At 39.7% G+C, this 27768-nt stretch overlaps 3 protein-coding genes across 6 annotated transcripts; 2 read left to right on the top strand and 1 right to left on the bottom strand.

Moving 5' to 3' along the window:
* The first annotated feature begins 681 nt into the window (after positions 1–681).
* On the top strand, positions 682–15274 carry LOC116696867 (clathrin interactor 1). 4 transcript variants are annotated; one of them, XM_032528084.1, is made up of 12 exons: positions 682–938; positions 5938–6042; positions 6789–6885; positions 7894–8002; positions 8416–8580; positions 8675–8858; positions 9234–9465; positions 9546–9633; positions 10760–10825; positions 11268–11560; positions 12751–12961; positions 13086–15274. In XM_032528084.1, exons 1-12 carry the CDS (start codon positions 898–900, stop codon positions 13373–13375), a joined length of 1881 nt encoding a protein of 626 aa, XP_032383975.1. In that variant the 5' UTR covers positions 682–897; the 3' UTR covers positions 13376–15274. The 4 variants fall into 4 exon arrangements, with proteins under 4 accessions (XP_032383975.1, XP_032383974.1, XP_032383977.1 ...); XM_032528083.1 differs by having other exon boundaries at positions 11265–11560; XM_032528086.1 differs by having other exon boundaries at positions 9234–9468; positions 9555–9633.
* Positions 15275–16668: 1394 nt separating this feature from the next.
* On the bottom strand, positions 16669–19237 carry LOC116697111 (U7 snRNA-associated Sm-like protein LSm11). Its single transcript, XM_032528431.1, has 4 exons — positions 18555–19237; positions 18282–18421; positions 18059–18142; positions 16669–17260 (listed from the first exon to the last, which is right to left on the bottom strand). Exons 1-4 carry the CDS (start codon positions 19096–19098, stop codon positions 16919–16921), a joined length of 1110 nt encoding a protein of 369 aa, XP_032384322.1. The 5' UTR covers positions 19099–19237; the 3' UTR covers positions 16669–16918.
* Positions 19238–19581: 344 nt separating this feature from the next.
* LOC116697112 (probable tRNA(His) guanylyltransferase) lies at positions 19582–26021 on the top strand. The gene is given in 8 exon segments (XM_032528432.1): positions 19582–19659; positions 20359–20562; positions 20663–20709; positions 20712–20838; positions 20931–21100; positions 21183–21271; positions 22338–22445; positions 24324–26021. Coding segments are annotated over 8 exon segments (909 nt in total). The 5' UTR covers positions 19582–19657; the 3' UTR covers positions 24486–26021.
* The last annotated feature ends 1747 nt before the right edge of the window (positions 26022–27768 follow it).

Here is a 27768-nt window from a genome sequence, read left to right as displayed (position 1 = left end):
AAATAGTACAAATGGTCTGTTCTTGATAAGAACAATTGGGTAGATTTTTAATATATAACACAAATTTTTAATAAGGACCTCTTACATTGTTTTGTTCTTGTTTTCACAGAAAATGGGACACTTTAAAACTTAAACTTGTGTCTGTGTTCTCTGATAGACTACTAAACTATCTAATGTCGTTACTATTTTGAAATTACCCCACCACCACAATACCCAGAAGATCTATGTAAAACCACTTCTTGACTACCTCAGGTAGGCTAATGCTGTTTGAGTACTTTTCCCAAAGGGTCCATGGGATTGATATTACAGTAAGATTATGTAATGGGCTCTTAGGTTATTTCACTATTATTAAAATGTACTGTACATGTTTTTTTTCTAATCCAGTTTACCCTTATAGATCCTTATTGTGATTGCAGGCGGTCCTTTGAAATAAAAAAAATAAAAAAAAATAAAAACAAGTTTGATCTGTAGGGCTACTATGGAAGTGAAAAGTGCTACAGAAAAAACAATTGGATTAAGTTTGATCTCACTATTTTAAGGCCAACAGTTTTTTTTCTATTCGTCACCCCAGAATTGTTTTTAAATTGTGAACTAAGTTGAGAGCGTTTCCAATATCTATTTAGAATGTTAATGTAGTTAAAGTAGGCCTTTCAATTGCGGTGCCTAACTTTAGCTACCAAGAAACTACAACTCCAATGCTGCTTTACGCAATTTTGATGACGTTCCAGGACATTTCCCGTAGTAACCTTTCCTGTCTGGCTGGTGGTGCGTTTGCGCCTCCTGTCTTGAAAGAGAGGTGAAGAAGAGTTTACTTTCCAGAGTTTAAGGTTTAGGTTCGGTGTTCGTGTGGACTGAAGGGTGTCGTCGAAGCAGAAAGCACATTATCACGGAGCCAGGATGCTGAACATGTGGAAGGTTAGGGAGTTGGTTGACAAAGCGTAAGTATCTCCCAACTTCTGTACGTCTGTGCCGTGTTATTTGTGTCTGTGGTTTACCTGTTTGAAAGAGACACGTACTCAGAACTTTGACGTCACGTCACTTGAACAAGATAGCTAGCCAGAATGCTAATAATGAGTTAGTTAGCTAGCTAGCTGACTTTGACAAATACTATTCGTCCTTAGTATAAGTGTCCTTTTTTGCCACATTAGGTTTGCCATGCCTTTCAGTTAGTCTGGGACAATATTTGCACTGTTATGAGATCACGTTAACTTGTTGTTTATGCGTTTTCTCCGACAGTGGAAGCTAACTCACTTAGCTGACAAGCTATCTTAATATTTAGCCTGCTTGCTAGGTAGCCATAGATATATCTATGGGTGGGTAACTAGCTCACCAGGCTAGCCAGCTAAGCTATTTTGACAGCTCTTGGGCTGAATAATCAGCGTGGAATGTGTATTTACGTGAACGTTAAATGTTATACGTTAACACGTTGAGTGGCTAGCTACCACTGCCCGGAGATATTTTAAAGCTGCATTGAGTGTAGCTAGCTATCTAGTTGTGTTGCTCTCCGTTATGACAATGGTAGCTAGCTAACGTTAACTACAGTAAAAGAAATCTGGTCTTAAACTTTAAATCACTATATTACACCACATGGCTGGATTAGCCTAATGATTGTAGCCAAATTGTAGTTTGTTATACTACATCATAGACCGCTTGTTAGTCAGACTATATAAACTAAGATCTCAGGTGTCTACATGTCGAACGTATTAACGTTAACTTTACCTCATAATACATTAAGATAAAACCGCCTGTTTTGTTTCGATTTCTTTAAAACGCTGTAGCAACTAAAACCATGTTAATCCAATCTGCACTGTACAGCAGGCCTATCAAATGTTTTATATCACTAGGCCTATGAGCTATGTTAGCCAAGTTATTTTACATACAGGCAGCGCCTAAACAGAGCACTTATTAATCAGTGACCAGTAATCCAGCAATGTTTTGCAGTTTGTTGGCTGATTTCCAGCTTTCTAGTTTAACTTCAAGGATTTGATAATTTAAGTTCAACCAGACACATTAGTTACTGATTTTTCTACCAGGTTTTGATTGGAATTGAGTTTGAAAGGCAAGATTTGGGAAAAAAAGAGACAAAAAGCATGTATGTAGTATGTAAGCTACATTGAGTCACTGCTGCTTGTGCACTCATAATGAGTATTGGCATAGTTTGATGGCTGGGTCAGTCCAAGCCTGCATGGCCATCAGCAGTAATTTAGTACCCGGAAGTACCAACCAGCCCTCAACTTAGAAAACACCTCGGGGATAGTGCATCTTTTGTTCTGCTTTGGACTATGGTTTACTTTTAGCTGCTGACTAAACGTGAACATGCTTTTTACTGTACTTTAGGGCTATAAGTTATTGCACAATTGTTCCTCCCTAGGCTTCATGGCTAATTATGTAGACCCACACAAAAGAGTGTTCTTAAGTCTATCCAAGAAGACGTTCCTGCTTGTGTCCCTGGAGTGTGAACTCTTCTAGTATGGGTTACTTTCATGAGAGGGAGACAGAGAAGGGCCATATTGAGACAGAGAGGCAAGGCAAGGCAGCTTTATTTGTATAGCACATTTCAGCAACAGGGCAATTTAAAGTGCTTTACACAAAATCAGTTAAACAGATAAAACACAAGTAAAAACTGTTTAAAAATCATAAGCATTAAAAACCGGTATAACACATGAATAGACAGTTAAAAAATAGACACATAAAACACAAGCGTAAAAGTTACAGTGCAGCATAAGAAATTTAAAGAAATGAGCAGTCATTTAAAGAAAGGCAGCATCAAAAGAAAGGTCTTCAGCCTTGATTTAAAAGAACTGAGAGTAGCAGCGGATCTGCAGGTTTCTGGGAGTTTATTCCAGATATTAGGAGCATAGAAACTGATAGCTGCTTCACCCTGTTTAGTTCTGACTCTGGGGACAGAAAGTATACCTGTCCCAGATGACCTGAGAGGTCTGGGGGGGTCATAGTGTAGTAGCAGACCTGTCCCAGATGACCTACTATCTTAAGGTGATAGTAGGCTGACTTTGTAATTGTCTTAATGTGGCTGTTAAAATTCAGGTCAGAGTCCATGATTACACCAAGATTTCTGGCTTTGTCTGTTGTTTTTAACATTGTTGTTTGAAGCTGAGCGCAGACTTTTAATCGTTCCTCTTTTGCTCCAAAAACAACCACCTCAGTTTTTCCTTCATTTAATTTCAGAAAGTTCTGGCACATCCAGCCGTTAATTTGTTCGATGCACTTAGTCAGTTTTTGTATTGGACTATAGTCCCCTGGCGATAAGGTTATGTAAATTTGTGTGTTGTCCGCATAACTATGGTAACTTATTTTGTTGTTCTCCATAATCTGGGCCAGTGGGAGCATGTAGATGTTAAACAGAAGAGGCCCCAGAATCGAGCCTTGGGGAACTCCACACGTCATATTTGTATGCTCGGATGTATAATTACCTATTGTCACAAAGTAATCCCTATTCTGTAAGTAGGTTACAAACCAGTTTAGTACTGAGCCAGAAAGTCCTACCCAGTTTTCCAATCGGTTTAGTAATATGTCGTGGTCGACCGTGTCAAATGCAGCACTGAGATCAAGTAATACTAAGATTGAAATTTTGCCACTATCTGTGTTGAGGTGGATGTCATTAAAAACTTTGACGAGAGCCGTCTCAGTGCTGTGGTGTGGTCGGAAACCCGACTGAAAGGTATCAAAACTGTTGTTTAGTGACAGGAAATGGCTAAGTTGTAGAAAAAACGCTTTTTCAATGATTTTACTTAAAAACGGAAGGTTTGATATCGGCCTATAGTTGCTCATTATTGATGTGTCTAGATTGTAGAGAGAGCAAGAAAGGTGTACGTTTTTAAAGATTAAAGAGATTGTAATTTCTATGTTGATTTTCCTCCTGTTTTCTTTGAAATCAAGGGTGAAAGAGCTTGTATTTTGTGACATTCACAAATAATAAATTATTTTCGTAAAGTTTCACCCAGCTGTAAGTCATTCACGCGGTTCAACGGTGTGTCATAATGCAACATATTCTGTTATATGATTATCGTGAGTTTTTTTCTGAGGAAGAACATGGAAGCAAATATTTTGTCCTGGTTGAAATAGGTCTTTCAATGAATGAAAGCGACATGTAGACTATTTGATATGAATCGGGTTAATGAGTAACTGACAGCAAGGCAACTTTTTTGACATATTGCAGGCTAACGGAAATCGGTGTGATAGTGTGTCACAGTTAGAGAATCACAACTTCCGTTTTATTGAGCTAGTATCTTGAACAGGTCACCACTAGGAAGAGAAAGATAAGATCTTGCATTACTACATCATATCCTTTAGTGTTTTGTCTGTCATTTATGCAAGCATCAGACTTTGTGCAGTATTAGTAACATACATAGCTATAAAGACCCAGGATACATACAGTAACATAGCACACAAAGTAATGAAAAAGACTTATTAAAACGAAATAAAACCTGGACTAAAACATAATTGACAGTTTTGTAACACAGATAAATTCTTGTCCAGGATTGAAGTGAGTAATAGGAAAAACATTCCATCATTATTTGGTCCAATACATGATACGGCTCGATTTCTGTCTAGGATCTCCATTGTAGATAGTTGGTGTAAACCATTGTCCATCTGCACCTGGTATGGTCATTCTCAAATAATTTAGTTGGCATAGACTGCCTTTTACAAAAAAAGATTTATGTTGTCGGAGTGGTAACCATACCCTGCAGCTTGCAGTAGTAATAACACAGCCATAACCACAGAGTGGGTGAATTTCCACCCATCAATTCAATGCTGCTCTTTCAGGCCCTTTACATTTTATTGCTGATGTGGCAGTAGTGAGGGAGGCATGAGAAGGCACAGGGTTCAAATGTTTTGCTGCACCATGTTATGGCTAAAGTTGTGATAGGGCTCACTTAATTATTTGGATGAAGATGTTGTATTTTTTATCCCGATCTACAAAGGTGCCCTGGCAAAGCATAATAAAATAGTTGATGTAAACAGACAAGAAGGAACCAGTAATGGTCACACATCCTTTTATAATTTTAGAATATTTTCTGCCTAAAAAATCCTTTTGTTCTTCTGTTTTCTGTGTTACAATACATTGGTTGTGACATTATATTCAAGGACATATTGTAGACCTAGTAACAGACCTAGTAACCTTTTAGGTAGTCTGATTGAATAAGATATAGGCCAATGCTTGGTTTTCCTTTTGTGTGTTGTGTAATCTGGATTCTGAATTTGTGAAAAGGCTGCCAAACCTGTCAACCTTGTTGAGTATATGATTAGAATTACCTGAGATTAGAGATCCACCATTTGTAGCATTGGCTTTTCTTCCCATGTGAGTTCCCTTTTCTTGTTCTGGTTACTTTTTCTAGTTCTTAGAATGTCAACAAGCAAGAGCTCAGCTCACCCACTGTGAACCCAGCGCTGTTTCCTTTCATACCATATGAGGTCTCATTTATGTGTTTTATATTGAACACTGGTTTTTATTTGCTTGTTTAGTCACTAGTTTTTGGTTTTAACAAGTTTACCGGTTAGATTCAGAATCACAACCTCTCCCTATTCCATTGTCATTATAGCCACTAAAAGGGTGTGGCTGTAATAAGAGTACCTTTTCATCTATTTTCATCCATGTTTTTTCATGCAGGCCACATATATTTTTTTTTTAAAGTTGTTTTTGTTGGGCATTTTAGGGCTTTAATTGACAGGATAGCTGAAGATATCAAAGGGGAGAAAGAGGGGGGGAATGACTTGCAGCAAAGGGCTGCAGGCTGGAGTTGAACCGGGGCCACTGCCTTGAGGAGTAAACCTCTATAGATGGACGCCAGCTGTACCAACTGAGCTATCTGGGCGCCCATGCAGGCCACATATTTTGAACTAAAATGTCAAATGTCATATAATACTCCACATAGACACGATTAATGAAAGTGGGTTGTGTTTTATCTTACTCTGTAGAACCAACGTGGTGATGAACTACTCAGAGGTGGAGTCTAAAGTCAGAGAGGCCACCAATGACGACCCATGGGGACCATCAGGACAGCTGATGAGTGAAATATCCAGGTAAGGACAATGTAAAGGGTTAGACAATATGTCCTGCTGGAAAGTAGCACTAATGTTATTTGTACATAACATTTAAACGTAGCAAAGTTTTTTTTCAAGCCCTTTTCGACAGCAGGAACTCTTGCATTAATTTTTTCAGGAGACTCATGTCCATTTCAACTATTTTAAGTTTTTTGTTTTTTTTTGGCTCGGCACACAAAGTCCCTGTTTTTCAAGGTATTATTTTTCTGCCAGCCAGAAAACCCTGTGGGCAGACATGTGCAGCATTCATTCAAACTGATGAAATTCATATTCAGAGATAGGAATTTTCGAAAGTCCTTTTTATTATTGACATTTAACTAGTGATGCACCGATTGCAAATTTCGTTGGCTACTGCTACAGGTACATTTTGCCCTTTTTTGCCGATGGCAATAAATAGGGCAAACAACCTCTAAATTTACAATTTTGTTGTCCTGTTGCATGCAAAGTAACATATTAATACATGTCAAATTTTAGATCTTTTATTGGTCTGATTTGCCCAGTCCTTGTAGTTCTTAGGATACAGTGGATAGACAAACACAAATGCCATAAATAGACCTATAGATCATTTAATACTTCCTAAGTTTAGTTCATGGGGCTCCATAGTTGAAGGAGTCATTTGTCAAAACCTGTAAACTGACTACCCAATCCAATTGTTGGTTGTCATGTATTGGAAATGCTTTGTCAATAAAAATCCAATGTTTTCCTCTTTCCTTCTCTGTAATCAGAGCCACCTTCATGTATGAACAGTTCCCAGAGGTGATGAACATGCTGTGGGCCCGCATGCTGAGGGATAATAAGAAGAACTGGCGAAGAGTCTACAAGGTCTGCCACAGTACTGTTGCAACAACACACAATCACACATGCTTTCTCATGACATAAGACTTAAAGGCCTAAACACCAAAAAAACAACTCTACTCAGACTGTAACCTTTTTCAAATGAGCCATTTGTAAACTTTAATGTAAATTTCTGCTCATTAATACAAGCAATAATGATGTATATTTTTTTTGATTTACAAAACAAAAATTGTTGGTCTTTAATAGTACCAGTTAGATGCCTCATATTGTAAAGAAGCTCTGAATTAAGGGGGAAATGTGAAGATAACATTGTCAGTACTGGTTACAATCAGACTTGGTGTTTTTAGCTGAGCTAGACAGAGAATATTCCGTTAAACTGATCTGTGATGCTGTTTTGCCCTCATTGTTATCTGTGAAGTTTGCTGGAATTGTGTTGAAAACAGTCTTTTTCAATGCTTGATTTTTTTGTCAGTAACCGGTTATACGGTAACTTAGGAGGCCTTGTGGCATGCAGTTAACACACCAGTCATTACTTTGTTTGAATGAAAACTCAACTTTTGCCACTTGCTCCTGGTGTTCTTAACCAGTGTTTTGGAAGAAGGAAGTAGCAGGAATAACATTTGATTAATATAATATATATAATTTTATTTAAAAGTTTAAAAAACAATTTAAATAAAGTAATTTTCCCCCTGGTGATCAATAAAGTATGTATTCTTCTTCTTTTTATACAAGTCCCTAACCCACTCAAACCAAATTATGTTGATATGAAGAGTGGCTCATGTGGAAAATAGTGTAGTGTTTTGTTACCTTGCAGGGCAATATTTTATTATGTAGGGAAATAAGTTTAGTTCTACGTGTAATGTAGAAATGGTCTTCAAAACCAACATGAAAACAATTATGGATCGTGATCCTGCCTTAAAAAAATGGTGATATGATGTACTTGCCATATTGCACACACTTACCATAATGGATCCAGTTCAAGCCCCCAATGTTAGGACTTTACACTTTTTTCTATGTTGTGTGTCTGTTTTTTAGTCCCTGCTACTGCTGGCCCATTTAATCAGGAATGGATCGGAGAGGGTTGTTACCAGTGCCAGAGAACATCTGTATGACCTTAGATCATTAGAAAGCTACCACTTTGTAGGTAAGGTATCCTTACTGGGCCTTTCCTGCTGTTTATTTTGCACTACAAGTTGGAAGAGTACCACCTAAGAAAACTTGCTAAATAACAAACTTTGCTTTTCCAAATGTTGCTTTTATTAGGTGAAGTAATCTCTATACCTCAGCATTGTAGTGTTTAGGTATTAGTAACAATAGCTTCAGTGTGAGCTGTAATGAAAGTAGTGGCCCTAAGCACTGCTTAGTCCACAAACCCCTAAACCATACAAGCTGCTTTCCTTTTTCCCAACCATGTCTGTATTTAATGTACGACTTTCCCTATACAGAGATATGCGTGTGTGCTTTTGACATCTATACATTGTAAAGTGAACACAAAAAGTTGCTAATTCATAAATTATATTGATCTCAGTGTTTCTGTCTCCACCTCTCTGTCTCTAGATGAGAATGGGAAGGACCAAGGTGTGAATGTTCGTCATAAAGTAAAGGAGATGGTGGAATTTGTCCAGGATGATGAGAGGCTTAGGGAAGAACGGAAAAAGTCAAAGAAGATCAAAGACAAATACATTGGGGTATCCTCAGACAGTATGGGATACCGACGTTACTGTAAGTGTCAAGTTAAGTAATATAAACAGATGAATAATTAACAAAAATGTTTGGGTTGTAATTCCATTCATGTCCTTTTCTTGCTTTCCTCCAGCGGGGGACAGGTACGACGCCAGCGATTCACGGGGAAAGTGGGACGACGACTGGGAGAGGAATAAAGGGCAATTCCCCTTCAGCGAGACATTGGGAGAGATCAGCGACAAAATCGGCAGCACCATTGACGATACCATAAGCAGATTTAGAAAGAAGGATAGAGAAGACTCACCAGATCGATTTAGGTTGGAAACAGACAAGTCATATATTTGGGTCTATTTTAAACGGAAAGGCACCATCCTTTTTTCTCCACCACCAAAAGTCAAGAAATCAGCACTGCTTATAATTGGCCAAGTCAAACTTTTTAATTATATTTTGAATATACCTGTAAATGAAAGGGTTCTAAATTTAGGCCATAAATGGCCACAAAGAGAGGAAGAAAAGCACAAAAGAACAGATTTACTGGAGTGCCTACAGTAGATAAACACAAAGCCTCATACAAACATGGTTTGCATCTTGGTTACTTTTTGGTCCTTTATGGATATAGTATCTACAAAGACAATCTTATCTTTATCTTCACATAGCTGGTTGTCTTACCGGAGCCATTTTTGTCTCCATAGTGACAACGATGAGGACCGGGGTCGCTCATCTCACAATGGCCAGTCAGGAAAAGAATTCAAAGATGAAGAGGAAACTGTAACCACTAAGAGTGTGCAAATAGTCCAAGCAACAGAGACTACAGCAACACGGAAGAGAGGAGGGGTTCCGTCTAAGAAAGTAGACTTGGGGGCCGCAGCCAACTACATAGGGGATAAGAGCCCAGACACCACCACCAAACAGGCAGCAACAGCAAATGTGAGCATTTAACATACAACTTTGATTGATATGCTTATAGTTCTGCATGGACTGTGCCCTGATCTTTCTGTAAATTCCACCCCCAGCCAGCAGCCCAGCCCTCCAGTACCGGCCTAGCTGACCTACTAATGGTGGACACAACACCAAGCCAGCCTGCTGCCACAGGTATTATGTTATTAACTACAAGTAATACCATGATATTTTTTATTAAATACACTTGTTGCCTTACCAGGAGTTTGACTGGTAAGATTTGGATGAATTCAAATGCTGAAACCACAGTAATGCAACTGATTCCCGACATGTTCAACATAGTTGAGCACTTTAGGGAAACTAGTTTTTAGTTGAAATTAGCCCCTTTTACAAAGAGATTCAACAATAGCGCAGCAGTGGTCTGTCTTCATGCCTGCTGTTTATTCACACAGAACCAAACAAAGGCGACATAATGTGGTCCCCCCCCCCCACAGTTTGTGATTTCACATGTAAGCTGAGTCGCACCCTTAAACAATGACTCACAAACTGCCAATTTCATGCATTATTTTAGCACAACTGTTAGTATGAAGAACATAGATGGCTACTCGGAGCGCTGCTTTGTCACTTTTTGACCTGCCGTTGGGTGAATTCACACATCGCAAAGGGCCGCAGGTCGGAGTCGAACCTGGGCCCTCTGCATTGAGGAGTAAACTTCTATATATGGGCGTCTGCTCTACTAACTGAGCTATCTGTGCATCCAGCCGGCTGTCCCTTTCACACAGATGTTGGGCGTGTTACAGCTCTGTGATTACCTCCGCTGTTGGCTTAAAGGTGTGACAACTCTGTCCCCCCATTCTGTCCTCCTTAACTTTTACACAGATGGCCAGCTTGTCATGAACAGTGTGGAAGGGGATTCAGCCCTCCAATATCCCCAAATGTGTTGTATATGCATATTGTAAATTCTAAGCAAACAAGCTAGACATGCGTTACAACATTGTACCAAACCGGAAACTCCACAGTGACTGCAGGATTCCGCAGTGTCATTGCCCAGCTGCTGATGCTAGCTTCAGGTTTTGGGGACAGCAGGGGGAGGGAGTTGATGAATAGGAACTAAGTGCACCAGATGTTTTTGGAGCAGTCCCTGGTGAATGGAGAGGGTGGGAGTGCTGAACAGATGTTTGGTCCTCTCCAACTATTCACTACCACCACCCCTCCCCTACCTCCTACACTTCTGACACTGAAGGAATGCTAACTATGGTGGAATGAAACCTGGAGCTCCCTTGTTTAGAATTGATGTCTTTATGTCTATTTGTCAATGCAGACCTGATCAGTGGATTTGCTGACTTCTCCTCACCTGCTGCGTCCGTTGGCTTCTCCCCGGGATCTGGTTGGTTTTCAAGTCTTTCTTTTTTTTGTGTGTGTGCATGTGTGTGCTGTGCTGTTGCAGCCATACTGCTAGAATATTCAGAGTGATGCTGGGAGGAAGCCCTGGCCATATGGAGCCTGCTACCTGCTCTGCATAACAAGAACAGACACACATCAACTCCTGTTATGGATGACAAGGAGACTGGGACAGAATAAGAAGTTGGTGGGGGTGGTGAGAAAGATTGAGGGATAGAGACAAAGACAACAACTGGCAGGGCCAGTTCAACGAAAATTTAAAACGAGGCACCAGTGTTCAAAGTTGAAAGCGCTGGATAAAGCTAGACTGTCCTCCATAAAGACCTAACTGATAATTGCAATATCTTGCAATTATTTACACAAAACAAAAATCACAGAATTGCACATAAAGACACTAATGCTCTGGTCTTTTTTTCTTGTTGCAGCAGCACCTTCCTCTAGCAGTAATGGAGACTTTGGGGATTGGAATGCCTTTCCCGGAGGTCAGATGCCAGCATCTGCTCAGACTGTTGACACCAGTGGAAATAGCCTTTTTGGAGCCATGACAGGCCCGGCCACCGCGCCTGCCCCAATCTCAGCTTTGGGCTCTGGTCCTGCCTCAGCAGACCTGTTTGACTTGATGGGGCCAACTCAGTCCCTCACCTCCTCTCAGAGCCTCAACTTTAGCATGAGCAGCACACAGAGCATGAGCAGCACCGTCCTGCCCCAGTCTAGGTCACAGGTATGCATGATTGTACTTACACAAATATACACGCATCCTTTTTAAATAGTTTATTGATATACATATCATTAAAATACTCATGAAGGGGTCTCATATTAACACTTAAAAATACACGTAAATTTGTCTTGCTTTGAATGTATTTACAGCCAAAAATCAGTATTAGCCCAAGAAAATGACTCGGGTTCCAGATATGTATTGTCATCAATTTCAGAAATGGTTTAAGCCAACAGTAACTATCGCTGTTTAAGATTTAGCCAGTTGTTGGGTGCGGTTTTTCTTTTCTTTTTTTTAATAAAATCTGCTTTGTAATCTCGTAACCTCAGACTTGTTGATTTGGCCTTGGCCATCAAATTTGAGTGCTATGAGCTAGACTTTTGGTACCTTTATAAACACAAAGAGTCTTTTAACCATTTTATGCCAAAATGTCAAACATTGAGAGAAATTATATACTTAGTCGGATTCCAGTATTAGAAGATTTCACTCATTTATTCCCAGTTCACACTGCTGGTTGACCACATCAGTCAGTATGTCTGTGTAATAAAGACATATGTAAATGTGCTGTATTTATATAGCGCTTTTCCAGTCTTAACAACTGCTCAAAGCGCTTTTACATCTACAGGAAACATTCACCATTCACACACATTCACACACTGTGGCTGGGGCTGCACGATGCGCACATATCTCGTGTGATTGAAATATGGAGGACAGGCATGATGGTAGTGGGTCAACATGCCACTTCACTAGATGCTCATCTCCCCCAGAGAACGCCCACTAACCACCCACTCCTCCTGACACACAGAATGAGAAGAATCAGTTGTGAGTTAAAAACCCAACAAAAGCCAGTGGATGTTGAATGTATTTCCATGTTAAAAGGTTGTTGACCTTAATAACCTCATTCTATTTGTTTTCACCGAGATGACACCCACCACTCTCTTTTACTCTAGTTACTTTGGATGGTATGTTTTAATGAACTCAGAAAGAGACCGTAGCAGATTCATCTGACCGTATTGAGGTTAAGTGGGGGTTTATAGACCCTGAATCATAAAAAGAAACGGTTTCTTTTCATCATATATTTCAGCTTTAAAGCTTTTTTTTTGTATCTTATCACTGTATATTTTTGTGATTTTAGCTTGCATTAGCTTATTCTCAAACATTGTATATGTGCTTGTGTGCGTCTCTGTCTTTGCCAGCCACTACAGAACATGGGGGGGGCTTTGCAACCACAGTCTGTCCAGCCCTTTCAGTCTGCACAGCAGGGAATGGCCTCTCAAGGAGTCGGAGCCAAAGCAGCCGTTCCTTCCACCTGGTCAGACTCCTCAGTTAACATCAGCCTGGACTTCCTGGGCCCAGGCATGCAGCCACCCAAGCAAAGCCAGCCCACCCTCAACACCCTCCAACACGGTGAGAGGAATGGTACATCTGGCATTAATGGTGCCACTGTAGCCAGGCTCTCCTTCAAAGCACCCTATCAATCAGTTTAAAATGTGGTACACTTTTTAATTGCGTTTTGTTCTGTCATTTCCAGGCAACCAGTTACCTGCCAACATACTCTCCCAGGGATTTTCTGGTATGAGCCTTGGACCTACATCGACCAGACTGCCTCTAAATCCTATGATGCACCCTGGTGCTGGCATGGGCATGGGGATGGCCCCCAACCCGGGCATGATGGGGATGGGCATGAACATGGGGATGCCACAGGGCGGTATGACCATGGGGATGCCCAATGCCATGGGGATGGGAATGGGGATGAACCCTGCAATGGTCCAACAGCCCAAACTCGATGCCTTTGCTGACTTCGGCAACTTTGGAAAGTGATAGAGCTGGAGAGCAAAGATTATCTGGTGGAGTGGTGTTGGTCTCTCTCTCTTTCTCTCCGTCCATTGTTGAAGGATTGTTAATGAGCTTCAAACAAAGAGTACTTGAATAATCAACTATTACAACACCGACACCCTGTAATCTTCTTCATGTTTTTTTTAAGAAGAAATGCTGTGTAGTGATATGGATCTAAATAATTGTTTGTGTTGGGTTTGAACCAACGATCTGTCTGGTCTTGGGTGATGGTCAGACACACACTGAGTGTGCCTTGTTGTTACTTACGGGGAGAAAAGGGTGTGCCACCAAGAGAATGTCAGGGAGATTTGCTTTATAACCTCAATCAAGTGAAATCACCAGAATTGCAAAAGAATATATAAGTAGCTGCATAATTGTTTTGAGATGCATTCTCAGTAACTTTACTGAATGATAGGAATGAATAACATCAGCCATTTTAACTTTCTAATTTACATTTAAGAATGTCAAGTTACCTCTTTTTTTTGTCATTGCGCTTCCTTTGACCTGTAAATAGAAATCTGGAGCCCTTACAAAGAAGTTATGGAGTTTCCTATATGAGAGGCAGTGACAGTGTGAAGAGTTATATCGTACAGATCAAATCTGATATGAATTAAGACCCATAACAAAGCACATTGCCACCTTCTCTTTGTACATAAGTGTCCACACACTCCAGATGTGGCCTGTGCTAAAGTTAATGAATGAGTGTTCGGAGTGAAGGCTATTGATTCATTTGAGGAGTTTCTCCTTCAACAGACCATCATTTGTGGCCTTTCTTATTTCTATATATAAATCTATATATTTTAATTATGAAGAAGATTATAATCAGTTTGCATCCAAATGAGATAATCAGTAGGTAGAAAAAGGCTCATTCAGGGGTTGTGGGTTCTTTATTACAGCACAGAGTGCCTGAAAGATCTTTGCTGTTTCTTTTAAGTTAACCTCTTGGAAGGAAAGGCTGTGACTGTGCAGTGTTGAGGATTGCTACCAGAGCGGAGCTTCTGTACTATGTACAAACATCTGCGTTTGTACTAATGCCTCAAACCAAGCGTACTGTCTGTACAGATAGATGCAATTGTATAATCATTTCCCTCACTCTGTTTTGTTTGTCCCATGCACACTTTTGTGGTTCCACTTTATTCAGGTTAGTGATAACTTCACAGCTCAAAAAAATACAAGATGAAAATATATGGAGCTCAACTTAATTGAACATCTCAGACTGTTATTAAGATTGCATCATGTTTCCTAACTTTTTAGAACAATTGTGAGAGAAAGCAATTTTACCAGTTGGGATGCAATTTGGATATCCAGTATGTTACAGCGGTTGGATGAAGATGTGTTGTGGCTTACCGCATAATGACCAATCCCCTTCAGCTGTACACCAGCTAACTGATCTGTTAGATGTACAAAACATTGCTCTTCAGTGGTTCAAGTGCCTGCCGGTGGTTGCCTCCTGACCCTTGTAATGAGAGTTAAGTAAATCTTGGCTGCCAGACATTTTTGGTATATGAACAATTGGATAAATAATTCAATGATAAGAGGCAGTGGATTTTGCAGCCCCAAGAGGATTGAAGTTGTGCTTTACAACTCTCCCAAGGGCTCAAGAGGCTGAGCACACTAACACATAGTAGCCTTGCATCGGAGTCTGAAACGTTTAAATGACCAAAATCTGTTTGCTTTTTTCCTAAAATATATCAATAGGTTTTATTCATTTTGTTTTCTACAAATTGTTTTGATCTTCTCTAAAAGGGGATTGTCATCGAAACACTAGCATATGCAAATATAAAAAGAAAATCCTTTGAGAATGAAATGTTGCATTATTCCCATTTTGATTTGATGAACACATTGATTCTTTATCTACAACATTAAACAGTTGATTGGAATGTGTTAATGGTGTGTGTTATTTGGTGTTCTGTGTCATTAGCCTCATTCAAAAGAGCTTCAACCAGCAAAAGTGAAGACATTGTGCTTGACTTTGAAATTACATTTAGTTAATGTGTTTGTTAATGTTTGAGGCAATAAAGATCTTCAATAAATATGCACATTTGTAAATTACACTAAGGCAGAATGCCAGGAGACTAAATGTTAGGAATGTTTAACAAACCATGCTGGATATCTAACCAATAGGTTGCCACCCTTAACTGCACGTAACATTCAAAAACAGAATTATGGGCAGAGGATGTGACGGCAACCAAGTGAAAAGAAGCAGTGCTACATCTGATACTTGGTATGACAGGTGCAGTGGTCAAACAACGGCTGATTGGAAACCTCAACCCTTCGTAAAATGAAGCTTTTATGTAACAGCACATAGCATTATATGAACGATTCAAGCAAAAGTGATTGGTGTTGTATTTAAAGAACTGTTAATACTTTGTTCCCTTCAAAATGTAACTTATGAAATGCACAATTTGTCCTAATGAGATGGATGTCCTGATTACTATCGTACATATTACACTCAAGTGAAAGATTGTGTAGTCTAATTGTGTCCCTTATATCAAGGTTTGTTGGAGCACACTCGTGTGACAAACTGAAATTAAAACAGCCTGCATTAAACAATCGACCCCATTTTCACTCTCCAGAGAGGAAGACTATTAATTGGGCTACACTAATAGTGTGTATATATGTATATATATATATATATATATATATACATACATACACACACATGATACATACATAATGTTAAAAGTAACAGTAGATAGATAAACAGCTCAGCTACTGCTACACTATTTATGGCATAGAAATATATAGAAAAGAGGGTCAATTAAACTCTGCAGTCAAATTAGGAAAAACTAAAATAAGACACTCAGACTCCGAAACATTATAGTAACATACAGTCTGTGTCACTCATCCTCCAAAAGTAACCTCTGCCATTTAAAACAGAAAAAAAAACATCTTTACAACTTCCATGAGATGCAGTAAATTGTGCTTTTATGGGTAATGTGCCCATTAAAGAGTAAAAGCAATCTGAGACGTCAAGACAAATGACAGCTTTTGAGTGCCATCTGCAATCTCTAGCTTCACAAACTCAATTATTCATAATGCATTTATGTAGTCCGCTGAGACTGCACTGTCACTCCTGTTCAAACTAACGGGAAAAGCAACATAAAGGGACAAGCTCTTTGAGATGACAATGGCCTCACAGATGGCACTAATGTGTTTATGCTGCCACCTGCTGGGTAATAACCTTAACACAAACATAGTTATTAATGCTGTGGCATAACTGTGTCAAAATACCTTTCCTTTAGTGGCTGTCACACAAATGAAAACAAGACAAGAAATCACTAGAATTAGAACTGAGAAGCTTTTATTCCTCAAAATCAAGATGATTTCTCTGGTGGGTGGAAAAAACCCTCCTTATCAATATGATATAATAGTTGTTTTTGATTCCTCTGAATCCAATTAAATCACATCTCTGGCAGCTCATGTACAGTATTTCACAGCTGTTACTACATATTTTCAGAATCAAACTGATTGTTGTCAAAGCCCACCTTTCTTTAATCCAGGATACATATCAAACAGAGAGGCTAGTCAGAGTGGCTGTGGGTTAATCAGGATAACATTCTCCCCCCGGATGAAAAGCTGGTTGATGTGGCGTGTGTGGACCTTGCCATACGTCTGGGAGTCTTTCTTCTGACAGACCTCCAGACCCTGGGCCTTCAGTGAGACTTTGTGTTTGTCCAGTTTGTTTTCTTCTGACAGATTGGACTCGGTAGTGCTGTCCCATCTCTTGCTAGTAGGGTGAGCAGGCAGGTTTTTTGGAGTACTTTTGGGGTTTGAAGGCTGATGCTTGCTGGCTGTTTCCTGCGGTTTGTGCTTCTTTGCTGGCTCATCACCTCCTGGGCTCTCCAGGAGCTTCAGCTTTTCAAAGAGCTGCACAGAGAGCTCAGTCACGTTAACATGTGTGGATTGAATTTAGAGTTTTAGATTCTATCTTTTTAAGAAATCAAACCCCATTTTAATACTATTTATGGTTGGCATTGTTTAGCAGTAGCCATTTAACAAATGTACATAATGTAATTTCCTCAGTATATAACAATCAGTGTTACTTGTCGGATGCGCCTGCGCAGGATCTAAATTACCTGCCTATGCACGAGGGAGTCACAGAAACATACGCATACAAATCAGCTTTACTGTTTGAAATTTGATCTAATTGAGAACTGGCTCTGCCAATGCATTCATCAGAGCTGTATTACTACTACTAATGCAAACAGGCCACAATGTCCTACTGCTGATGGTTCACATTAAAGGTGAGACAGCTTTTATTGTGAAGCAGTCACAAAAAGCAAAGACAGCATTCATCAAACATGTGTCTACAAAACAAGACAATGGTCAGACAGCGTATCGGTTTTAAATATTTCAGGGATCAAAGAAACAAGAAGGAGCAGATAGAGTAAGATGAAGAGTTTGAGGCACACGTCCATGTTCTCAGAAAGATAACAAACTTCACTGTGCTCTGCTGTCGTGTGGTAAACTACTAGCACCATCGCAGCATGAAGCTAAATTGCAGTTGCAATTATTTGTCACAGGCTTTTTTTCTTCTTTTTTTTTTCAAAGTTTTCTGGGCATCACTAAATCAAACAGGACATTAATTTTACAGATTGTTACTTTTGACTGTTACAGAGTAAGAAATATATTTAAATCAGATATAAATTGAAAACTAGTGCCTACCCGTGAGATGGTGAGGACCTTTTCATGGTAGAATGCCTCTCCAAGCAGAGGCTCTCTGTATGTCTCATCTACATCTACCATTGCCTGACAAAGAGAAATAAAAACAAATGGTGATCTAAAGACATCAACTTCCAACGTGGTTATATGTTGTTGATTATTTCAGATTGGACATATGGCGGAGTCAAGTAATAATTGAATGAGAGTGAGTGTGAGAGCAGCTCACCATGTTCCAGAACTTGTCGAAGGCCACGACAAAGCCAGAACATACTCCCCTCAGTCCCTTGAAGGTCCTGATGTGAACTTTGACCCGTATCCTCTCCTCAACACAGTGGTACAACTGCCCCAACGGACTGCCTTCACATACTGAAGAAAAAACATGTCTCTACAACCACTGAAATATAGAAGGGAGCACACAAACTATTCTGCCAAATAAGATGAAAGGAAACATGCAACTCTGTATATGAATCAATATTAACAGTGTATGGGTTCCACCTACAGGGCATCCTTGTCAGGACATTTTTCTGGGGCTTTAGCCTCCTCCTCCGCGGTGCTCCGCTGCTCTCCCCCCCCTCCTCTGGCCGTTTGTTCACAATCAGCCTCTTCAGCCTTTCGATGCGCTCCGGGTCCGCCAGCCCTTTCATCGCCTTCAGCCGCCTTTTCTCCACATTCTCCGGTTTGGCTCTGCCCCGGCCGCCTTTCAGAAAGCTCTCGTACGCTGCCACATTGTTGAAACTTTTGACGTTCGGAACAGGAAGCTGTACAGTCGGCGAGTACAAGGCCAAGAGGGGGTCAAAGTTTTCAGAACACACATCTATTTTATCTGCGTCGTCATCCCCAGCTTTACTGGCCGCCTCTGGTTCATGCTCCGGTCCTAACGGCGTAGTCGAGCAGGTTCCGCCTACATTTTCTTTACTGTCGGACTTTCCACCTTCTCTCTCCCTCTCCTCCATGGTTTTAACCGCCGTGGATGAGCACACGGTGAAGCGAAGAATCCTGGGTAAGTTCGTTGTCTTTTGAAGCTGAGCTTTCACTCTGCACATATTTCAACGGTGCGGTTCAATTGCGCAAGCATTATGTTTGTGTGTTTTTGAAAAAAGAAATCCTGTAATAGTTTGATAGTTATAGCCTACATATGTAAACATCCTTTGAAAAGTCAAATATTTCTCACCGGAAACAGCCTAGACTAAAAGTTCCGTAAAACGTGTTTACGTAACCTCTTACTCATACACGATCTTTGATTGCGCTCGCCTTTCCTTAATTTACCACAAGATGACGCCAAAACACAAGTTCGTATAATTAGGTTGCTTCTAAATCTGATTTTCTTCATCGATTATCCAATGCAGCAGCACAATAATCAATTGATGATTTAATTTACGAAGGTGGATGGGGGGGGGGGGGGCAAGAAGCAACTGAAAACAATAAGCTATTTGTTTTTAATTCATTGTTTGTTAGTTTTAGACATGTAGCCTACAGTAATATACAGTCTATTAGACTTGTGCTCCGGAACCTATGTTTGGATCTGCGGCATCACTACGACATAATTCGTTGACGGACTGTACACAAACCAACGTGTGTGAGGCGACAACTTTCTCAGAATAAATGTAGATATACGTTGATTTCTTTATTATACTGCTAAATGAATTAACGGTGTTTGTGTAACTAATGAAACAGCTAGCTATAACTCGCTGGTTACTGTAGCGTTAGCTGCGTTGGACGCAGCGTGACAATGTGCGGTGTTAGGCTCAGGAACATGTTTGAGTGCAATAACCATGGCATACAGTAGTTAGTTAGTTAATACTTATGACGTTTTTATTCCATAATGACTTTGATTTCATTTTTTAATTGGCTTTGATGTCAAAATCCAGTCACGTTGGTTAATATCACAAAATTATGTTTAAGTCACATTAACACCGACATACTTTAGATGGTTAAAAGCAGCTAATATGCTTTCATGTAGAGAGAGACACGTCATGAAGTATGATGTGAATACATGATGCATTTCTTCTTGCTATTCTCTCTTATTAGTTCAATCACATGCATGTTTGAACAATAGACCGGTTTTAATGGTAAATTTATGTGACGTCACACACACAGCAGCACGTGTTCATGTGCCCTAACATGGGATGGATGATGGATCCTACTGACACTAGAATCGTTAATCAACACAAGACTTCGTATCAGCAGTATTGATACGTTGGGGATTGTTCCGCCCACCCGCACCTATGATGAATTATTTTAGTTGTAAATATGACTACTCCATTAACCTGCTGTAAATGTGCGTGTGTGTGTGTTGTTTTCAGGAGCACCCTCATGCTGATTGGAAAGGCTTTTAGATTTGGTGGACGTGTCAGGTCGGGTGTTGTCCGACCTTTGGCCCGTCTTTTTACTGGTTTTAGCAACATGGCCAAGAGCAAGTTTGAGTATGTGCGCAACTTTGAAACAGATGACACTTGTCTACGAAACTGCTACATTGTTGTGAGACTGGACGGGCGCAACTTCCACAAGTGAGTTTCCTCTTTAGGGTACACATCTGTCTGTGATGACACACATGCTTTTAATTCGTCTCTCTGTTGCTTTTCAGTTTCTTAACACGTTCTGTTTCAGGTTTGCAGAGCAGCACACGTTCACAAAGCCCAATGACAACAGAGCCTTGGGCTGATGACCCGCAGTGCACGCTCTGTCATGGAAGAACTCGAGGACATCGTCATCGCTTATGGTCAAAGTGACGAGTTCAGCTTTGTTTTCAAGAGGACCTCCACCTGGTTTAAAAGGCGAGCCAGGTACCAAGATGTTTCCAAACTGTTCAATACGATCTTTTTATGTATTGCTGCATTTTATCTGAATTTATTTCTCTCTCTTTCTCTTCTGGCAGTAAGCTCATGACCCATGTGGCCTCCCAGTTCTCCTCCTCGTATGTGTTTTACTGGAAGGTGTTTTTTGGGGAACAGCCCCTCTTGTACCCCCCAGGCTTTGATGGACGTGTAGTCCTGTATCCTAGCAACCACAACCTTAGAGACTACCTCAGCTGGAGGCAAGCAGATTGTAAGTGCATACTCTAACTAACGCCTAGAGGAGTCTGTGTATTAAACTGATGAGGGTCTGACTGTGTTTTTGTGTCTTTCAGGTCACATCAATAATTTGTACAACACAGTGTTTTGGACTTTAGTACAAAAGGGGGGGCTCACCACAGCCCAGGCAGAGGATCGCTTAAAGGTGAGAGCAAAACACAACTTTAAGTTAATTAATGTGTGTTTGTGTGAATATGTATTTACACACTATATGGTATAATAATATTATAATTGTTATTCCTTTTGTTTTTCTATAAATTTCAGAAGAATGACCCCACATCTTCAAAAGACAATAAACAAATAATAAAGAGGATTTTTGGTATTGATTCCTGGTCAAGGAATTAGCTGATTAATCATTGACAAAATTAGCAATCAGTTGATTGATTAATTAGGTATTTAGCAAATGAACTGGTTTACCTTTTCTCTGTTTTATATCATTATAAAGTGGATACTTTAGTGTTGCCAAAACAAACTAATCGTAAGACATGACTTATGGTCTGATGAGGTTTGTTGATCAATTATCAATACTGTGGACATGGAAAATATAACCATGAATGAAAATGAATTTTAATCACAGCTTTCTTATCCATGTTGCAACTTAAATTATTAAATGTTTTTGTGTTTGTTGATGTAAAAGTACTTGTGTAAATTATTTAGAATTTGTTATGTCACCAAGAAGACTTGGTTCTGAATGTCGGGGGATTGCAGTGGCCTGTATAGATGTGACTACATTTAAATGACCCATTTTTTGTGCTTATTCACATGGTCACCACATTATTTACTTGTGGCTTATTCTTTTTTTTCCTTCTCCATTGGGCTTTGAGGGGAAACCCGAATGACGTAATGACAGCTGACGAGTTTTGAAAATTGTAATTCTGGTTGGATGTTCCCCTCAAAGGGCAACATGAGTCATTTGCAGCCCAACTTCCATGCTGCCTAGTTCCTTTTTATCACTTTTAAAAAACGTTTCTTTTGTCGCAGAAGACAAAGACCATCTTCCTTATAGATCATTCCATCAATGGATTTACTTTTTCAAAAAACAAAACAAGAATAGAACCAGTGGCAAGTGTGGTCATTTGAAAGGTTTCGTTGGTGGTGTGGATGGCAAGATGACTTTCTCAGAGAGGAATCTCGTATGAGCTGATTTTTGAATGTGCAAATGTTTGTAATATTGACATGAATACGTCTAACTGTGTAATGTCTCCCTCCAGGGAACATTAGCTGCAGACAAAAATGAGATCCTGTTCTCTGAGTTTGATATCAACTACAACACTGAACCTGCCCTCCACAGGAAAGGCACTACTCTCATCTGGGAAAAAGTGAGCAGCAAAACCCACTTAGTACACTTAGTACATCCATTATAGCACAAAAGTACCAGAAGCACGCTTTACCAGTCGAGCTACTACCTCGACAGACCTATTCCTAAGTAATAGCTTACACCTTGGAAAAATGGAGATCTATTAAGAAGTTCTATTTACAGTCAGTGGTAGAACAACAAAGTCAGCACAAATAGAACAATCTCCTTTATCAATGGACCAAAGTTTTTAAAGTTTATTCAAGGCGAAGAACAAATCACAAAGGATCACAAAGCTATGTCTTATTATTTGTTATCATACTGTATAGCATGCTTATATAATTACTGACACTTGACAATATTCTAGGATCCATTTAGGACCCTAAATCCCACTCTGATGACAGGCCAGGCAGCGGCACCGGAGACTACTACATCAGTTTTCTGCCTAGTCTTTGTCATTAGGTGTAGGAGTTGGAATGGTCAACATTTAGTGTTGCTGACAGGACTAAAAGTGGATGTAATCATGCCATACCATACATACAATTGAAAATTGTCAAACTGATAACATACTTAAAGTATCAATACAACTTAATAAAAATATTGTGCATCTCACTAGACCTCCAATTTTTCAACTCGTGACCTATCACTTGTTAAAGGGTGTAAAGGTGTCAAACGACGAGTGAGTTGGTTATGATCAAGACCTCACTTTAGAATGAGGAACATGAGTGAGAGCTGCACGTGTATTAAGGGAGAATGACTACCACCTGTAAGGCCCATACTGAGCTAAGCATATTAGGATTGTCACTCATGTACAACAACTTTCTTATTTAGGGGAAACTCTTAGGCTATGGATGGAATATGGTCATGCAGAATAAGGGCTTTAATACATGCTTTTAAATGAGTAGTTTAATTTAACTAGTTACAGTAATATGTACCTTAATATAAAGCGTAACCCTTAACATTTACTGTTGATTTTTTGTGAAGCTAAATTTTCATATGTGCATTATTTACTGTTTTGTTATTCCTGGCTTCACAAATGTTTTTTTTGGGGGGGGAAAAGTTACCTCATAGTAATTTGGTCCACTAACTTGCAGATACCATTTTAAAAATTCCCAACATCTGTCGATTGATTCTCAGCTGCTGAAGCGCTGCATTGGCACCCTTATTTTTGTCTTGCATTCAAATATTTGCCATTAGGCAGCTGATTTTTTAAAGTGTTCTGAATGCACCAACAGATAAACTTCATTATGGGTCCCTGCTTATAGCTCATTACCACATGCAAATACAATAAAGGTGACAAAATGGATGGAGGAAAAAAAAACTATGTAGGAAGACAAACGTAACTTTCAAGTCTTTATTAGTAGAATTCCTAGTGAAATGAAGGAAAATAAACTAGTGCCTGCTCTAAAAGTGTTATTGTTATTATTATTATTATTAATATTATTATTATTATTATTATTATTATTACAGTGTTGCATATTCCTTACCTACACATGGCATTGCATTGTGTTTTTGTTATTTAATAACAAGAATAAAAAAATGCATTAACAAACCAAAAAACATTTTAAGTTTGTAAGAAGGATTATAGTTAAATTAAATAATTTGCCATTTTTTGAAGTACGCAAATTAGCTTTTTGTTTTTTGCAAGAAGATTGAAACCAATCCCATATTTGTTGTTAGCTTAGCATCGCTTAGCATAAAGACCTAAAGCAAGAAGAAAATGTAAAAATATTAAAACTGGTCTGGACTATTTCTTGGCTGAGTGCAGTGACTTCCTGAAGTCTAAACTGTCTGAGTCTTTGGACAGAGATAAGAGTGATTTTTCCCAAAATGTTGAACTATTTACTAAGTAATTAAGTTACTTTTAATTGCACTAATCATATTCTTCATTTTTTGTGTCCAGCGAGATGAAACTGTCATCAAACGCAAGAAGCTCCCGAGCGGAGAGGAGAAGGACGTGGCTGCGACCCGCAGTAGGAGGAGGGTGCAGGCTCACCACTGCGACATTATCGGAGAGCAGTTCTGGGAGGAACACCCAGACGTCCTGGAGGACGACAACTGCTAACAGCTCCTGTGTTAGAATAGGAGAAAAACCCTGAACAGTCTGGCCAGCCATACAAGCAGCGGGCGGACAATAGAACAGCTTGTTGTTCACTGATGATCGACAACATGCCACCCATGAAGCTCAGCCCACATTAATACTTTGAAAGAGCTTTTTCTGAGATTGAAGCCTTTTGATGATTGACTTTGTACAAAAACTCTCTCCCAGGTGCAACATATTCTTACTTTTACAGATTAAACTTCAGTCATAATGTTCCCTAGGATGTGTTCTGCTTAAATCAGTGATGATGCCTGTCATGTTCAAAGGGAAGCAGAAGACTTCATAAGCTTTCAGCAGTGGGTGTATACAGAAGTTTGATACTGCCCCAGACATCTTCCCAATCCTAATCTAGTACATGTAGCTCTTCTAAAGTTGTTTTACCAAAATTGTATACTCATTTGGTATCATGAATAACATTACTGAGAATCAGGATGATTCGTCCTGGCCCAAAGTTTTTTTTTAATAACTGTGGCCTTTTTTGACTCTCATCTAGTTTTTTTGTTTAGGAAGCAGAGTTTCCTGGTTGAAATACGATGATACATGACTCCAAACTGCAAAGTGTTTAGAATCACTTACAGTTAATAGTAAGAAAGTATATCTAAGATATGAATAAGCAGAATGAAGCAGAAACCAATTCCTTGGCAGTATACCTTTTTAAAAAGCATGTGGCTTTTCTACGTATCTTATGTAACCAGGAGTCAACAGCATTTTGGATCGGTCACAGAGGCCTGCTTGTTTTATTAAGATCTCTATAATGAGGTAATGAACAATAACATACTACTTCAAATGTACAAAAATACCTAATTACAAAAGTTGCTTTTTTTCTAAGACATAAACTGTGCACTTAGATCAGTTCACTTGGACTAGTGCCAACACATCAGTGACTCAACATATGGCTTCATAGTACAGATGATTGCTTAGTAACCAGATTGTGTTGAGGAAAGTGGTGCAGTCATTTAAAGACCAACATGTGTTTACATGCAGGACCTACACTTACTCCCGTGTACTCATGGGGCCTCCTTTATAAACCCTTTTATGCAAGAAGAAGTTGCGTGAAGCAGGGTAAAATTTGTTGTTGCAACATTCCTTGCAAAAGTCGGGATTTATAAAGTGTAAAAATGTGCCCAGTTTTGACCATGCATGTGATGGTGCGTACTGCTCCCAAGGCTTTGTACACGGCGTTTTAGTGACCTCCGATGGTAACACCAAATATCACATGGATAAAGTTCTGTGGATGCAGAGCGCCCAGCCTGCCCCCAAAATACCTGCTCCACTTAACCCTGGTGTGGTGTTCATATTGTTGATCCCAGTGTGGTGGAGCCACCACATTATTAGGCTTTTAAATCAATACTCACATAAATATGTAAAAATACTTAACAGATGTTTAGCTCAATTACCCAATGATGGCTCATAATTGCCATTTACCCCTGTGAGATTGCATTTATGATCAGATGATCATTTTTGTGAGAAAACAAGGAAATTCAGTTATAAAAAGGTAAAGAAATATAAACAATATTTTTGATCATTTTTGGTGCTTATTTCTTAGAACTAAATCATAAGGTGAAATTCTTGAAATGTAACAATTTTGAGACATACTCTACAGACGCACACACACACACACACACACACCAGGCCCAGTTAGGAGGAGGACACAGTAAAGTTTCAGAGCACCTACAATTATTACACTTGGATCCAGTAGACCCGAACACCTCAAATGTAATAGTTATGTGTAGGGGTGTGTGCAGTGTGCAGTCATTGAAAATAAGTGAATTTGTAACTTGTTAACAGAAAATGAGCCAAGGCCAATGAGTTTGAGTTAGAAGACATTACAAATAAGAGCTTCTTTTTTTTTAGCAAACATTGAAAATGGGTCCCACGGACCTGAACACCACACAAGGGTTAATTATACCCTGATGAAGCCAATATGACTCCAATCCACTGCCGGTTTACTGGACTTAATTACCTACTGGGACAATAAATAAATAGCCCTAAAGTTCCCGATGGCCTGTGTATTCCAACCAATCAACAGCATGGCAGATTTGGTAAGAGCACCTCAATCTCACAATCACTGAATCAGGTTTTTTCCCCCCATTTTTTCTGTTTCATGGCTGGTCATCAAGGGCACCTTAACAAAGCTGTAATATCCATTGATTGGTTTGTTTACTAGGACACATATGGGATGGCCTTGGGAGAAGGTTGAGGCTTGTGCACAACCACATAAGCTAAGAGCCTAATCGAGAAGAGTCTGTACAGGTGTGCACCTTATGGTGTGAATCAGAATGTTTTTACATACAAAAATTCTTACTTTTTGGCGCACAAAATCTTTCAGAATAGAATCTAAGCAGAGTTTGGTGGTCCCTTGGTTGATCCTAACAAGAGAGAATCTTGACTTAAAATAGTCAAAAAATGAGGGAAATGGCTCTTAAATATTTAGAGAGTTTATTTTGTGATTATTGGAGAAAAATATTTCTCCATCTCCATGTTAACTTCTGTTGAGTAAAACTGTTAAAACTGAAATATATAAAGTGTTTTCCCCCTTCCTGATTTCTTTTTCTTTTGCACGTTTGTCACACTTAAACCAGAATCAGAAAGGGTTTTATAGACAACAATGTTTTTTTAAACATACAATGAATTTGTTCTGGTGTTGCTGCACGTCGCACATTCTCTACATTAAAAGAAATAGAGATAGAAATAAAAAGAGCATTACAACATGAAAGTACAGTGGCCTGAAGAGCCAGAGATAGACTGTGGAGAGAGTCAGTGGGGGCCTTGTTGATAAGGTGGAGGGGAAAAAACTGTTCATGTGGCGTGAGCATTTGGTCCTTAGCCTCCTGCCAGAGGGGAGTAGCTCAAAGAGTTTGTGGCCGGGGTGGGAGGGGTCAGCCACTATTTTCCCAGCTCACTTCAGAGTCCTGTTGGCGTGTAGGTCCTGGAGCGGCGGCAGATTTTGGCCAATCACCTTCTCTGCTGATGGAATGAAACAATGCAGCCTGTCCTCAAATCCTATACCATTATATGGTACGCTGCTGCCACTGCCGAGGACAAGGGCAGACTGTCCTCACATCCTCCATCACCATCTGGTACTCTGCTACCACTGCCAAGAACAAGGGCAGACTGCCTTAGTCCCTCAGCAGTGGCAGCAGCATACCAGATGGCGATGGAGGATGTGAGGACAGTCTGCCCTTGTCCTTGACAATGGCAGCAGAGTACCAGATGGAGATTGAGGATGTGAGGACAGTCTGTCCTT

Source organism: Etheostoma spectabile, chromosome 10 (assembly GCF_008692095.1).
Source record: "Etheostoma spectabile isolate EspeVRDwgs_2016 chromosome 10, UIUC_Espe_1.0, whole genome shotgun sequence".
NCBI lineage: Eukaryota > Metazoa > Chordata > Actinopteri > Perciformes > Percidae > Etheostoma > Etheostoma spectabile.
The sequence above is the reverse complement of the archived record's forward strand: the minus strand, read 5'-3'. Positions and strand labels throughout refer to the sequence as shown.

Coding starts and splice junctions, on each gene's coding strand:
- LOC116696867 (XM_032528083.1), top strand. CDS start 898: ATGCTGAACATGTGGAAGGTTAGGGAGTTGGTTGACAAAGC. Junction 9,634..10,759: donor AAGCCAGCCTGCTGCCACAG/GTATTATGTTAT, acceptor TTGTCAATGCAG/ACCTGATCAGTGGATTTGCT. Junction 12,962..13,085: donor CCTCAACACCCTCCAACACG/GTGAGAGGAATG, acceptor TGTCATTTCCAG/GCAACCAGTTACCTGCCAAC.
- LOC116697111 (XM_032528431.1), bottom strand. CDS start 19,098: ATGTGCAGAGTGAAAGCTCAGCTTCAAAAGACAACGAACTTACCCAGG. Junction 18,143..18,281: donor TCGACAAGTTCTGGAACATG/GTGAGCTGCTCT, acceptor TCTCTTTGTCAG/GCAATGGTAGATGTAGATGA. Junction 17,261..18,058: donor AGGTCCTCACCATCTCACGG/GTAGGCACTAGT, acceptor CTCTCTGTGCAG/CTCTTTGAAAAGCTGAAGCT.